We start from the raw sequence: 15,857 nt of genomic DNA, 5'->3' as shown, positions 1-15,857 counted from the left end.
ATTTTTATTATTTGTTTCTTGGAAATTACGACTTTGAATCTCGAAATTTCGAATTTAAAGTCGAAATTAAGAGATTAAAGTCGAAATTAAGATATTAAAGTCGAAATCTGGAGATTCATTTCGAAATTTCGAGATTAAAGTCAAAATATCGAGATTAAAGTCGAAATTTTGAGATAAAAGTCTAAAATTTTCAGATAAAAGTATAAATTTTCAGATAAAAGTATAAATTTTCAGATAAAAGTATAAATTTCCAGATAAAAGTATAAATTTCGAAATAAAAGTCGAAATTTCGAGATAAAAGTCTAAATTTCGAGATAAAAGTTTAAAATTTCCAGATAAAAGTCGAAATTTCGAGATAAAAGTAGACATTTCGAGATAAAAGTAGAAATTACGAGATTAAAGACGAAATTACGATATTGAAGACGAAATTTCGAGATAAAAGTCTAAAATTTCGAGATAAAAGTCTAAAATTTCGAGATAAAAGTCTAAAATTTTGAGATACAAGTCAAAATTTTGAGATTAAAGTCGAAATTTCGAGATTGAAGTCGAAATTTCGAGATAAAAGTAGAAATTTCGAGATTGAAGTCGAAATTTCGAGATAAAAGTAGAAATTTCGAGATTAAAGACGAAATTTCGAGATAAAAGTCGAAATTTCGAGATAAAAGTCTAAAATTTCCAGATAAAAGTCGAAATTTCCAGATAAAAGTCGAAATTTTGAGATAAAAGTCGAAATTTCGAGATAAAAGTAGAAATTTCGAGATAAAAGTAGAAATTTCGAGATAATAGTAGAAATTTCGAGATTAAAGACGAAATTTCGAGATAAAAGTCGAAATTTCGAGATAAAAGTAGACATTTTGAGATAAAAGTAGAAATTACGAGATTAAAGACGAAATTACGAGATAAAAGTCTAAAATTTCGAGATAAAAGTCTAAAATTTCGAGATAAAAGACTAAAATTTCGAGATAAAAGACTAAAATTTTGAGATACAAGTCAACATTTTGAGATTCATTTCGAAATTTCGAGATTAAAGTCAAAATATCGAGATTAAAGTCGAAATTTTGAGATAAAAGTCTAAAATTTTCAGATAAAAGTATAAATTTACAGATAAAAGTATGAATTTCGAAATAAAAGTCGAAATTTCGAGATAAAAGTAGACATTTCGAGATAAAAGTAGAAATATCGAGATTAAAGACGAAATGATGAGATTAAAGACGAAATTACGATATTGAAGACGAAATTTCGAGATAAAAGTCTAAAATTTCGAGATAAAAGTCTAAAATTTCGAGATAAGTCTAAAATTTTGAGATAAAAGTCTAAAATTTCGAGATACAAGTCAAAATTTTGAGATTAAAGTCGAAATTTCGAGATTGAAGTCGAAATTTCGAGATAAAAGTAGAAATTTCGAGATGAAAGTCGAAATTTCGAGTTTGAAGTAGTAATTTCGAAATTACGAGATCAAAGTTGAAATTTCGAGATAAAAGTCGAAATTTCGAGATAAAAGTTGAAATTTCGAGATAAAAGTCAAAAATTTCCAGATAAAAGTCGAAATTTCGAGATAAAAGTCGAAATTTCGAGATAAAAGTAGAAATTTCGAGATAATAGTAGAAATTTCGAGATTAAAGACGAAATTTCGAGATAAAAGTCGAAATTTCGAGATAAAAGTAGACATTTTGAGATAAAAGTAGAAATTACGAGATTAAAGACGAAATTACGAGATTGAAGACGAAATTTCGAGATAAAAGTCTAAAATTTCGAGATAAAAGTCTAAAATTTCGAGATAAAAGAATAAAATTTTGAGATACAAGTCAAAATTTTGAGATTAAAGTCAAAATTTCGAGATAAAAGAATAAAATTTTGAGATACAAGTCAAAATTTTGAGATTAAAGTCGAAATTTCGAGATTGAAGTCGAAATTTCGAGATAAAAGTAGAAATTTCGAGATGAAAGTCGAAATTTCGAGTTTGAAGTCGTAATTTCGAAATTACGAGATCAAAGTTGAAATTTCGAGATGAAAGTCGAAATTTCGAGATAAAAGTTGAAATTTCGAGATAAAAGTCTAAAATTTCGAGATACAAGTCGAAATTTCAAGATAAAAGTCGAAATTTCGGGATTAAAGTCGAAATTTCGAGTTTGAAGTCGTAATTTTGAAATTACGAGATAAAAGTCGAAATTTCGAGATTCAAAGTCGTAATTTTCAAGAAACAAATAATAAAAATATATGGCCCTTCCATAAAATTTCATATTGATTAAAAAATTCATCTTTGGTTTTATTCCATTTCAAAGTTCTATGCCTCTATAAAAAATACCCTATACAAATTAAATTCCTAAATCTAATCATGTGCAGCTCATATCGACCTCTGAAAACTGTTCTCAGCGTCATGGATGGAAAACTTGAAAAAAATTAGCGAAACTCATTCCGAGAAAACTGTTGAGGTATTTTGTTGAAGTAATTCTATGATTAAACGAGGGTTTTACGAAAATGTACTTAGACTCTGAGGGTTAAAGGGTTAAGGTTCAAGGTCAAATTCAATTGGTCATTCGATCATCTCTGTTGAAAATCATTTAAGGCGTGACCTTTTCCTTAACCTCTACACCCATGAGATTTACGGGAGTTTCTATACTTTCCAGAGCTTAAAAAACAAACAAATGATCCTATTTTAAAATATAAATATATTTACAAATCTGAGAATGGTCATTCAACATTCCGATAAAAAGTAGTCTTGTGAACCACCCAGAGAAGCGCCAGCAGACCCCCAACCAGGCATCACAAATAGAAGGCTCTATTAACCCGTTCCACGATAACTTTGGGTGATTTGCATACCTGTTCGGCAATCGGCTGGAGGACTTGCTTCACCGGACTCTTTGCCGCCGCCGTGCTAGCGACGACGGGTTGCGCAACGGGCTGTTGCTGGACCGGAGCCAGAGGAGGAGGGTTTGTAGCGGTTGGTTCGTGTTGAGGTTCGCCGCTGTTCGGTTGAACAGCCAGGTAGATTTTCGTCGGACCAAGAACGCCCTGTTTACCCGTGGAAGCTTGAGCTGAAACAAATCAGGAAATCAACATTTCTGGATGGAACCTTCGTATGACAGAGTAATGGTGCCGAAGCAAAAAACTAAACGAGATCAAACGACGACATACAAAATTTGCTTTGAAAATAAAGAGGCTGCTATTAAATTTCTGAAGGAGAAGCCAAATTCATACAAAAAATACCAAGCATCCGCATACAGGTGTGACTCACGGTCGATGGTAGGTTAGACGTTTCTGGAAAACGCAAAGCATGATTTTTCAGCATTGCGGAGTTGCCACTTCTATCAAAAAGTCCTAGCAATTATATTTTTTTAAATGGAACACCCCTATATTAATACATTTTTGGAATCGCTCTGGTATTTTAATACTTTTTTGTTAATAATGTCCTATACCTATCTCTATCTGTTTTCGAGATAAAAAATAAATTGTGCTAAATATGGTCCAAAACATAGCCTTAATTGAAATTAAGTACATCAGTACTCTCAATTCATGAAAAGTTGATGTTTTGATGATAGTTTGAACAAACTCGAAATATTCAAATAACACCAAGACATCGACTACAAATCATACAGGGCGTGCTGAAATTACTATTATTTCCATTGTGCATAAAAGTAGTCGGAAGCTCATTTTTCAAATGAAACCCCCTGTATATTACTCGATAAATTGAAAGATGGTGAAAAATGCTTCAAGATGATATATCATGTCCCTATACCTAAATCGTCAAGTTTTCTCAATAAAGTCGCTTCTTCTTGAAACATTTTTTTTTTTAGAATTTGGATTTAGGTAGCAGTGGAATTATCAAGCTTATAGCAGTTCAGTTACTTTTATAAGTAATTTACAAAGAGTTATCGCCGGTGTTTCGAATCATCTTCCAAAATGAATGCAAATATCGATTATTCAAACGAAGTTCTTATGAAATTATTTATTATACAAATGAACAAAGTGATCAAATCATTGTCAGAACGTGTAAAAAATTCAACCAAATGTATCATGAATTAAACACCAATGAACGAGAGGAAGTTTGTAAGGTTACAAAATAATTTCCTTAACTATGGCTCAAAGTTTCCAGGAAACAACTGTACCAAAAATCAGTCATATCTAGGTAAAAAGTAAGATTTTGTGGGCTAAAACATGTGAAAGTACAGACAATAACAGAATAGGATGATTCAAAATAACAAAATTGTAAACAAAATATCACATTTTCACAATAAATGCTGAAAATGTTGTCCATTACATTCTAATCACTTTGAAATGTTTTTTGTACGCGACTTGTGGTTGTTTTTTCAATTTCCTGGGGATCCAGATCTTCAATACTCCGCACTATTCGCCGTCACAATTCTTCTATGGTAGGCACTAGAGTACTGTATACCCTTTCTTTCAAAACACCCCATAAAAAAAGTCAAGTGGCGTGAGATCGGGTGATCTCGGTGGCCAATCCCACGGCCCTAAACGCCTAAACCAATGATCGTCGAAGAGTTCGGCAAGTTTCCTGGAAACTTCCTGGGTGGAATGAGCTGGCGCTCCGTCCAGTTGAAATCACGAATTCCTATATTCCTCTAAAGGCAAATATTCAAGAAAATCGGTTACAGTCGTCCTTAATATATGTAGATATCTCTCTGCATTCAGTGTGTCTTCATAAATAAAAAATCTAATTTTATTGTTCTTCAGAGTACAGAAAGCATTCAGGTCAAATTTTTCTTGAAAACCCATTTCTTTTGTAACATGAGGATTATGATCAGCCCAAAAATGGTTATTCCTTCTATTGAAAATATCATCCCTCGTAAATTTTGATTCGTCGCTCCAAATTATTTTTGACAAAAATTCCCGATCTTCCTGTGTATGAATCAAAAGGGATTCACAAAAATGCATTCTACATTCGAAGTCTTCTGGTTGTAGAGCTTGAACTTTGGTAAAGTTATACGGATGCATTGCGTGATTTTTCAAAATTCGTTGTACTGAAGCATGTGATACACCTAAACCTTTTTCTGCACTGCGAATGGAAGCTTCTGGATATGCATATAAATATGCCAAAACGTTAACAGTATTGTCCTCATTTGAAGTAACAGGTTCTGGTAATGTTGAAGGCGCTTTTAACATGGAGCCATAGTTAAGGAAATTATTTTGTAATCTTACAAAGTTCCTCTCGTTCATTTGTGTTAATTCAGGATACATTTGGTTGAATTTTCTACAAGTTCTAGCAATGATTTGATCACACTGTCCGTGTATAATAAATAATTTCATAAGAACTTCGTTTGAATAATCAATATTTGCATTCATTTTTGGCGATTTTTTGAAACACCGTCAATAACCATTTATCAATTACTTATAAAAGTCACCAAACTGTCATAAGCTTGATATTTCCACAGCTACCTAGTAATCAAATTCTTTAAAAATTATTTTTTGTACAACTGTTATTGAGAATCTCTTTGACAGAAACACTTCAATCAGAACACCTACCAAAAAATCATTTAGAAAAGTTCATACAAGCAGTTCGTGCTATCGGTAATATTAATTCCCTGTGAAGTTACTGACGATGACGAAGGATTATTCAGTCCAACTGTAGAAAGTCTTTCATGACTAACCAATAATCCTCCTTAAAATAATGTGAGTTGGCGTATGTAGTTGTAACATATGCCTTGTAATCCAAATATCGTGTGTTCAAATCCCATGGACCCTATAATTTTTTTTACTATCAGCAGTAACGTTATACAAAAAAATTTGTATGATAAATTTGTTAAAAGTGATTTTATTTTGCTCGTGAGTTTGCTCCACTTGCTGACGCTCGTTTTGCAATAATCCCCACTCACAAAATAAAATGCCACTTTCAACACTTGTAGATAAAACGTGAATAACTATTTTTCCATAAAAACGGCTTTATTAAGAGAACTTGACGATTTAGGTACAGGGACATGATATATCATCTTGAAGCATTTTTCACCATCTTTCAATTTATCGAGTAATATACAGGGGGTTTCATTTGAAAAAATGAACTTTCGACTACTTTTATGCACAATGGAAATAATAGTAATTTTAGCACGCCCTGTATGATATGGAGTCGATTTCTTGGTGTTATTTGAATAATTCGAGTTTGTCCAAACTATCATCAAAATATCAACTTTTCATGAATTGAGAGTACTGATGTACTTAATTTCAATTAAGGCTATGTTTCAGGCCATATTTATTTATTTATTTCAATGGACAAGCCAATTTTTACAAATATCTTTTTATAAATTGTACATGTGCCTACAAACTAAAGATACATCAGATGTTTTTCATCGATTTTTTGAAGGATAATAATGATGAATTAAACAATTCCAGGTTAAGATGGTAATGATTTGCAGATTTCAATATCCTACATATTGTTTCATTCTGACCATAATTGGTTCTACAAAAAGGAATTTTAAAAATATCACTATTTCTGGTTCTTCTATCATTCACAGAGAGAGTAGTACAAAGCTCAACTATTTCTGGAGAATCAATTTAGCCGTTTAATACTTTGTGGACAAACACAAGATCTGTTTCAAGTCTCCTATGAGTTAAGGTGTTCATGTTCAATATGTTCAATATCTGTGAGTAGTTATACTCTCCTCTATTTATTCCTAACTGAAAAGCAACATATCTCAAGAATTTGTTTTGACACCCCTCTAACAACTCAACATCAACATTATAATAGGGTGACCATACAATGGAGTTATACTCAAGAATGGATCTCACTTGTGCACAATAAATCAGTTTTATAGATTTGACACTTAGGTCTCTAGCAGAACGAAGTGTAAAACCTAACATCTTACGGGCTCGAGATGAGGCTTCCGTTATTTGGTACTTAAATGACATTTTTGAGTCAAAAACGACACCTAAATCTTTTATTTTATCCGTTACTGCTAAATCATTCCCATTAATTTTATACGAGTAATCATATACATTATTGATCCTTGAGAAAGTAATTTTTTGACACTTATCTGGATTCAAATGCAAAAGGTTGACGTCACACCAGCTAGAAAACTGTACCAAATCACATTGGAGTGCCTGAGCATCTGATATATTTTGTATTGATTTGAACACCTTTAAATCATCTGCAAACATTAGAAATGAGCTGGAGGTGAAAACAGTGGAGACATCATTAATAAATAAATTGAACAGTAATGGGCCTATGTGGGATCCCTGAGGAACACCTGATGACACATTTATCGGTTCAGATATAGAGTTGCCATATTTAACGTATTGAACTCTATTGTAAAGGTAGCTTTCAATCCAATTTAAAACATCTCCCTCTAAACCCAAGGCATTCAACTTAGCAATCAGTAGGTTATGATTGACTCTATCAAAGGCTTTAGAAAAATCTGTGTATATAGAGTCCACTTGTAGCCTATTTTCAAGATTATTTATGATGTAGTTTTCATAAAGTAATAAGTTAGTAGAAGTTGATTTCCCTATGGTAAAACCATGTTTTTGATTGATTATGATGTTTCTGAAATCGAATAAAAGTTTTCTAGTGATGAGACAGTCCAGCATTTTGGGCAACTCTGACTGATTGCATATGCCTCTATAGTTTTTAACATTGTTACGAAGTCCACTTTTATGAACTGGTTTGATATAGGTTTGTTTCCAAAATTCTGGGAATATTCCTTTTTCAATAGAAAGATTGAATAGCCAGTGTAGTGGTTTTGCTAGAGTATAAATACAATTTTTAATGAGGTGCAAGGGTATCTTATCAGGACCTGTTGTTAGTTTGAATGGTAGTTTCAAAGCTAAATCTATAACTTCCTTAATATCTATATTATAGTGGCAGACGTCAGCTACATTTTGAAATTTGAATTTGGGGATTTCATTGACCGTAGTGCTGTCATAAATTGTTAAGAAAAATTTTGAGAAAAGATTAACTATTTCATTAGCGTTATCAGTAGAGATATCATCATAGAACAATTTATTTTTTATCTCGAAAACAGATAGAGATAGGTATAGGACATTATTAATAAAAAAGTATTAAAATACCAGAGCGATTCCAAAAATGTATTAATATACGGGGTGTTCCATTAAAAAAAATAAAGCTACTAGGAAGCGGCAACGCCGCAATGCTGAAAATATTTTAGATCGATAGAACAGGTAAGGAAATGTGAGAGGTGAAATTTTCAGAAAAATCAAGCTCTGCGTTTTCCAGAAACGTCTAACTACCATCGACCGTGAGTCACGCTGTATTATTATTATTTGAATTTGTTCATTTCCATATTCTCCAACAGGTTGAGTTTCAAACCTTTCTTCTGGAAATGAAGAGGCTTATAATCATCGTTGAACTCAGGTCCCTCTGTGATTGAATAAGCGGCATATGTGGAATTTATTTTTCCATTTTGGGAACTATTTTCGTGTTCCTTGATGCGGGCTGTGAACATTCTCCCAGTTTGACCAATATAAAACATTTGACATGACCCACATGACAATTTATACGCTCCCGATTTTTCTGAAACTGAACTTTCATCTTTGTTTTTCTTAATGTGCATGCCTAAGTTGTTGGTTTCGAAAGCAATATTTACACCTCTGTTGTGCAGAAAATTTGAAATCTTCCTAGTAGGTTGGCCTAGGTAGGTTAAGGTTCTATAAAGTTTATCCTCATCTCTTGGAATTGGGTAAACTTCCTTCAAAGCTTGGCTGTATAACTTTTTTGATAATAGAGAATGTACTAGACTGCTATCATAATTATTGTTGTTCAGTTCTACTGAACTATGAATGATAATACTTGTACGTGCCGGTTTTGTGATAAGTGAAAAATCATTTTTGTTGTTAACTTTTGTTATTGTCAAGTCCAAAAATTTATAAAGTCGTTCTTTTCCATCTCCATTGTGAACGTGATAGAAGGGATAGACTTGATGAAATTCAAAAACTTAGTCAACTGTCTGTTCCTGTGATCCAGACTGATAAATGTGTCCTTGTCAGAGGCGAATTTCAATAAAGACCCGAACATAATAAAACGAATAGCCGTCAACAATGATTACGATAGCAGTCTAATACATTCTTTACTATCAAAAAAGTTATACAAGCCAAGCTTTGAAGGAAGTTGGCCCAATTCGAAGAGAAGAGGAGAAAAGTTATAGAACCTTAACCTACTCAGGCCAACCCACTACAAATATTTCAGATTTTCTGCATAACAAAGGTGAAAATATTGCTTTCAAAACCAACAACAAGATAAAAGTTCAATTTTTTGTATGGTTTTTCAAATCATTCAACTGTTGTAGAACTGGCCGCGGTGGTAGTGCGCCCGACTCACGATCGCAAGCCGTGGGTTCGATTCCCGCCTCGACCAGATATATTTTTCTCGAGAAAATTCATCTGGTTGAAGCTGGGATGATTCTGCAACCGTGTTAGGATTAACGAAAAACAGATTTTAAACAGAAACAGATAGTCAGGTGTCTCCTTCATTCTATCGAAAATGATACAAAGAAAGCAAATTTAAATTTCATTCAACTTTGAAATATACAGGCTGATTCACGGTGGATGGCACATTAGACGTTTCTGGTGAACCAGACGACGGATCACTTTGAAAATTTAATGGAGGGCATAGTCGGACATTCTCTAGCCAACTAAAATATTTTCGACAATGCGGTGTTGCCGCTTCTATTAGAAAGCAGTAGCAACTTTGATTTTTCAAATGGAACACTCTATATATAATATTATTTTTGGAATCTCCAACAATTGCCCGACAACTTTTCTTGATATTTCCCTATACCTATCTGTTACCGTTTTCGAAATAAAAATTAATTTTAATTTTTTTCTTCGAAAATCATGACTTCTAAAAATGCCGATATCTTTTAGTTAAGAAGTACTATGATATCGAAATTTGGTTTGGAGTTAGGTGATACTTGGACACTTCCCACACGTCAGCCTAATCTCCGTTACTTCAATACAGGGTGGTAAAAAATACAGTTTTTTCGTTTGCTTGAAAAAGTTGCTGAAATTTGATTATTTTAAATGGAACACCCTGTATATTATTGAAAATTCGGAAAGCTGCTGAAATTTGCTTTCTTTCTATGTATATCATACCTATACCTAACTAGTCAAATTTCGGACTTATGAACATTTATTTGTGAAAATGTCCCTTCAGAATGGTATTTCCATTCGGTATTTGGTAAGCAGGCCATGATTACTATTTGACAGTAGCGTTGTGACATTCTCCTAATAATATCGACATTTTCGTCACTTCAGAAATTGCAAATACCTTCAAAACGATGGAACAAAACTATTCAAACGAAGTTCTTATGAATTTGTTTATTATTTTTGGACAGTGTGACAAAATTATCAGCAGAACATGTAGAAAGTTCAATGAAATGTATCCGAATCTACCGCCAATGAACCTCAAGAAATTTATACGAATTCAGAACAATTTCAATATGTTTGGATAAACTTTAAAAAAGCACCAAGAAACTTGAAATTGGAAATATTGATATGAATAATTATAAAAAAGTAAAACAATCATGTGGAATATTTCAAAATATGTTCGAATCGCTGGCCGTTCACTTCCAAGCACTTTAAAATGCGGGTGTTGACTGCTTTCGTGGTGGCAGATCTGATTTCATTGGGATCCAAATCTTCAAATGTTTGGGCAATCCTTTCTAACAATTCATCTCTCGAACGCACGGGTATTTTGTAAACTTTTTCTTTAAACATTCCCCACAAATAAAAATCTAATGGATTAAGATCGGGTGATCTCGCTGGCCAATTCCATGGTCCCAAGCGCCTCATCCACCGATCGTCAAATAGTCTATCCAGTTCTGCGCTCACTTCTCTTGTGCAATGTGCAGGAGCTCCGTCTAGTTGGTACCAACAGTTTCGATAATCTTCGAGTGGCAGATTATCCACGAAACTGTCTACAGTATTCTCCAAAATATTCAGGTAGCTTCTGGATGTTAATGACTCCTCGTATATCACGTACCTCAATTTGTTGTCCATCAACATGCAGAAGACATTAAAACTAAATTTTTCTTGAAATCCGGCTTCTTTTGTGACGTGAGGATTTTCACTGGACCAATAATGACGATTTTTTCTATTGAAAATCCCTTCTCTCGAAAATTTCGATTCATCAGTCCAAATAATTTTATTTAAAAAAAGTGGATCTTCTTGAATGCGTGTCAACAACATTTCACAAAATTCTACTCTCTGTTGAGGATCTTGAGGCTTCATTGCTTGAATTTTGGTGAATTTATAATCATGCATTTTATGTCTTCGCAAGATTCTTTGAACCGATGAATATTTTATACCCAAATCTTCTTCAGCACTTCTTATCGATGACTCGGGAAATGCGTGAAAATATGCTAAGACATTAATCTGGTTGTCTTCGAAAGTTACGGGTCGAGGCAAGTTTCTTGGTGCTTTTAAAGTTGATCCAAATGCATTGAAATTGTTCTGAATTCGTATAAATTTCTTGAGGTTCATTGGCGGTAGATTCGGATACATTTCATTGAACTTTCTACATGTTCTGCTGATAATTTTGTCACACTGTCCAAAAATAATAAACAAATTCATAAGAACTTCGTTTGAATAGTTTTGTTCCATCGTTTTGAAGGTATTTGCAACTTCTGAAGTGACGAAAATGTCGATATTATTAGGAGAATGTCACAACGCTACTGTCAAATGTTAATCATGGCCTGCTTACCAAATACCGAATGGAAATACCATTCTGAAGGGACATTTTCACAAATAAATGTTCATAAGTCCGAAACTTGACTAGTTAGGTATAGGTATGATATACATAGAAAGAAAGCAAATTTCAATAGCTTTCCGAATTTTCAATAATATACAGGGTGTTCCATTTAAAATAATCAAATTTCAGCAACTTTTTCAAGCAAACGAAAAAACTGTATTTTTTTACCACCCTGTATTGAAGTACCGGAGATTAGGCTGACGTGTGGGAAGTGTCCAAGTATCACCTAACTCCAAACCAAATTTCGATATCATAGTACTTCTTAACTAAAAGATATCAGCATTTTTAGAAGTCATGATTTTCGAAGAAAAAATTTGAAACTAATTTTGATTTCGAAAACGGTAACAGATAGGTATAGGGAAATATGAAGAAAAGTTGTCGGGCAATTGTTGGAGATTCCAAAAATAATATTATATACAGAGTGTTCCATTTGAAAAATCAAAGTTGCTACTGCTTTCTAATAGAAGCGGCAACACCGCATTGTCGAAAATATTTTAGTTGGCTAGAGAATGTCCGAATATGCCCTCCATTAAATTTTCAAAGTGATCCGTTGTCTGGTTCACCAGAAACGTCTAATGTGCCATCCACCGTGAATCAGCCTGTATACATAATCATGCCAAACGACAAACCAAATCACTGTCAGAAATTAAAATACAAACAAATTTTGGAAAAAAAATTGATATATCAAGACGGGATCAATATATAAGTATAATCCAATTCCAGAGAAAACAACTGAGAAAAAATCAGAACCTGTCATTGGTTTCGCTTTAGGTTTTGCCAAACAAAGATTGAACACCTGGATGGCAAGAAGAGTTACGGACTTCTGGCAGAATCTTCCAGAGAGATTTTTTGTGGTAATTTATTGTAAAATTTCACAGCCCAAAAATTTGGTCCATTTTGACATCTTTTTAAGCGGCAGTAGTTTGTACTCAAATAATTTTTATGCCTAGTGTTGTAGTCGTGCACATTTTCAAAACTTTCATATTAAGATAGATTATTTTTTATGTATATTAAATTTTCCATGATATACAGAGAAGGAAAGGTTAGTATTTTTAATGTATACGAGTACATAAAAACTATTTTTCATTTGATTCTTTATACACACATCGGAAAAGTCTAGGGATATTTTTAAAAACCCTATAATTTTTTTCTAGATCGCTTTAGGAAAAAAAAAAAGTTGACGGGTGATTATTAAACGAATGTAACTTACAACAAAATCTATTAAATGGTCAAAAATACTGAGTGCGCATATAAGCAAAACTAAATAAAAATATGGCTCTTCTTTGGCACCCCGAAAAAAAATCATAATACAAAAAAAAATGGAATAAGTACAAAGTATGGCCTCCACGTTGGTTTATTACGGCCCTACATCTATCGTGCATCGACAAAATGAGATTGTCAATGTCTTGTTGAGGTACATTTGCCCATTCAGCGATTAAAAGCTCTCTCAATTGAAACGTTGTGTGAATGTTCCCCATATGCGGAGTAATTCTTCGTTGAAGCATGTCCCACACATGCTCGATGGGATTCAGGTCCGGTGATTATGCTGGCCATGGCAATACATCAACTCCTTCGTTGGTGAGCCAGTCAGTCACTAGACGCGCGACATGTGGACGAGCATTATCGTGCATTAGGTGGAAGTTTTCACCAACAGCACCAGCAAACGGACGGACGATAGGTAGAAGAATGGTGTCGAGGTACTGTCGAGCTGTGAGGGAGCGATTTGGAAAAACGAGATCGGTTCTGCCGCCAATCATGATTCCGCCCCTTAGCATTACTGTACCACCTCTGTATGTGTGGACTTCCTGGACGTGTCTCAAACGTTCATTATTTCCAGGTCGTCTCCACAGTCTTACTCGACGAGAATCTGGATGAAATCCAAATCTGGATTCGTCTGTAAACAAAACTGTGGCCCAATCATTTGCATCCCAGTTTTGATGTTCTTGACACCACTCTAATCTTCTACCGCGATTGCCTCTCGACAAAGGTGGACATCTAAGTGGCCTTCTGTTGTGGAGATCTGCTTCATGCAGTCGATTTCTGACAGTATCACGACCAATGGTTACCTGGTGCGTCTGCTGCAACACGTTAACCAACTCAGGTGCTGTGATTGTCGATTGTCTTCTTGCGGTTAAGACCAAAAATCGGTCTTGAACTGCAGTTGTAGCGCGTCCTCGCCCTGGATGTTGTTCGGCTGGACTGCCAGTTTCACGGAAACGCCGCCACAATCGACTGATAACACTTTGAGAGACCCCCAAACGAAGAGCTACATCATTTTGTCGCATGCCACCTTGAAGAAGCCCTACAGCTCTATTCATCTCAGCCAATGGTAAGTGATGGCGTTCCATGTTAAAGCACAATACTTCCAGTTTAATTGCTGAACAAGAACTGCATAGAATGTAAAAACTCGACACTTTCAGATTATTCATTTTAGCCGAAAACCTACAGTTTGAAAAAAACGATAAAAGATTAGTTACCGTTTTTGCAGGCTTTGTTCAACCCATAGAAATCTACGGGGTGGTCGATTGTACCAATTTAATCGAAATTAAACGACCTCATGCATTTATTTTTATGAAATTTAGTATGTTATAAAAAAATCCCTAGACTTTTCCGATGTGTGTAGTTAGTTACAGTCCCTAATTATATTGTTTCTTGGGACAATCTTGGGAGATCACTACAAAAACTTCAAAATCGTGCAATGAGAATCACTTTGAGATGTAACAGATATACACCAATATCATTGATGTTGGGAACATTACAATGGCTGTCAATAGAAAATAGACTTATTTATTTAACTATGAGTTATATCTTCAAAATGTTGCATAATCTTCTTCCATCATATTTTCACAAATATATAACTATAAATACGCAAGTTCACCAGAATGATACGAGAAGTAAACATAACTTACATGTGACTAGGCAAACAAAAGCTTACAATATTAAAACTTTGGTGTTCAAGGGATTCATTGCTTACAACAGTTTGCCAGATGATATAAAGAAATCAGAAACTCTGCAACAGTTTAAAATAAAAATGATAAACCATTTACAGCAAAAGTAAAATCGTTGTATTGTATATCTATCAGGATTAATAATTTTTAGTTTCAATACGAGTATCAATATATGTATCTTCTTACGGGATATGAGTGGGATAGCATAACTTATTGGTTTCATATGTATGTTTGTATATGATTATTGTGGTATTTGGCTGTACGTGAATGGCATCAATATATGTATTTTCTTTCGGGCTATAGGTGTATATTGGGATAGCATTCTTATTGGTTCATATGTAGGATTGTATATGATTATTATGGTATTTGGCTATACTTGAATGGTTTTCTTTTAGCAAAACAATGGAAAATATAACTCGAAATGTAAATACCTAGTGTGTACGTTTAAATTTAAAACAAAACAAATATATTAATACTATCGAAGGAGCTGCTAATTACTATATATAAGATTATACTTTGTGAATGTAGATTAGGATTACCTATTTCAAATAAAGATTATTATTATTAATAAACTGAATTGAATATAAAACTGTGATAATAATCATTTGACGAGAAAAAACAAACTGCCAACTTACCCTTAAGCAGCTGCTGTTTAACCTGCTGCTGAACAGCAGCCAGCTGCTGAGGAGTAAAATCTGCGCCTTGCAACCCCTGCAAAACTATCCTCGGTCCTTGCTGCGTCTGGATAACCTGCGCGGTCACGCATTTGATAACAGTACCAGCCGGTTGACCCACGAGCAACTGATCCATAGTCGCCTGGTCGATCTGATTATTATCCTGAACCTGTTTCGAAGGGGTCTGCGAAGCCTGAGCTGCCTGAGGTTGTACCTGTTGGATCTCCCTCGCTGGAGGTTTAGCGGTGGCATTAGAAGTCGCTATCGGAGTCGATTGCTGAATCGCTTGAGGCGCCAAGTGACCTGGAGTCAGCTGAGCTACGACTTGAGCTTGATTGTTACCCGTCGGGCGAATCAAAACTTGCTGTCCGTTGATTGTAGCTACTTGAACTTTTCCTGTCGCCAATTGCTGGGCGAGGTTTTGATTATTCACCACTATTTGATTTGTTATCACCTGTTGATGGCATAAAAACATTTCAGTGATGAAATCGATTAAAATGAGGCGATTAAAATTTTTTTGTT

The 15,857-nt window shown here is 34.2% G+C and overlaps 1 protein-coding gene across 5 annotated transcripts in view; it reads right to left on the bottom strand.

Annotated features, from left to right (window-relative positions):
* The window catches only part of E(bx) (nucleosome-remodeling factor subunit NURF301 E(bx)), a 110,133-nt gene that overhangs the window by 49,739 nt on the left and 44,537 nt on the right, over nucleotides 1–15,857 (bottom strand). For all 5 annotated transcript variants that reach the window (XM_074177693.1, XM_074177692.1, XM_074177689.1 and 2 more), the window contains 2 exons: nucleotides 15,297–15,789; nucleotides 2,821–3,035 (listed from right to left, as the gene is read on the bottom strand). In XM_074177693.1, the coding sequence (XP_074033794.1) occupies nucleotides 2,821–3,035; nucleotides 15,297–15,789 (708 nt within the window). The remainder of the gene's footprint in view (nucleotides 1–2,820; nucleotides 3,036–15,296; nucleotides 15,790–15,857) is intronic.

This window comes from Leptinotarsa decemlineata, unplaced genomic scaffold (assembly GCF_025532065.1).
Source record: "Leptinotarsa decemlineata unplaced genomic scaffold, Ldec_3_MD MMD2_tig00003192_RagTag_RagTag, whole genome shotgun sequence".
NCBI lineage: Eukaryota > Metazoa > Arthropoda > Insecta > Coleoptera > Chrysomelidae > Leptinotarsa > Leptinotarsa decemlineata.
This window is presented reverse-complemented; position numbering and strand designations above follow the sequence as displayed.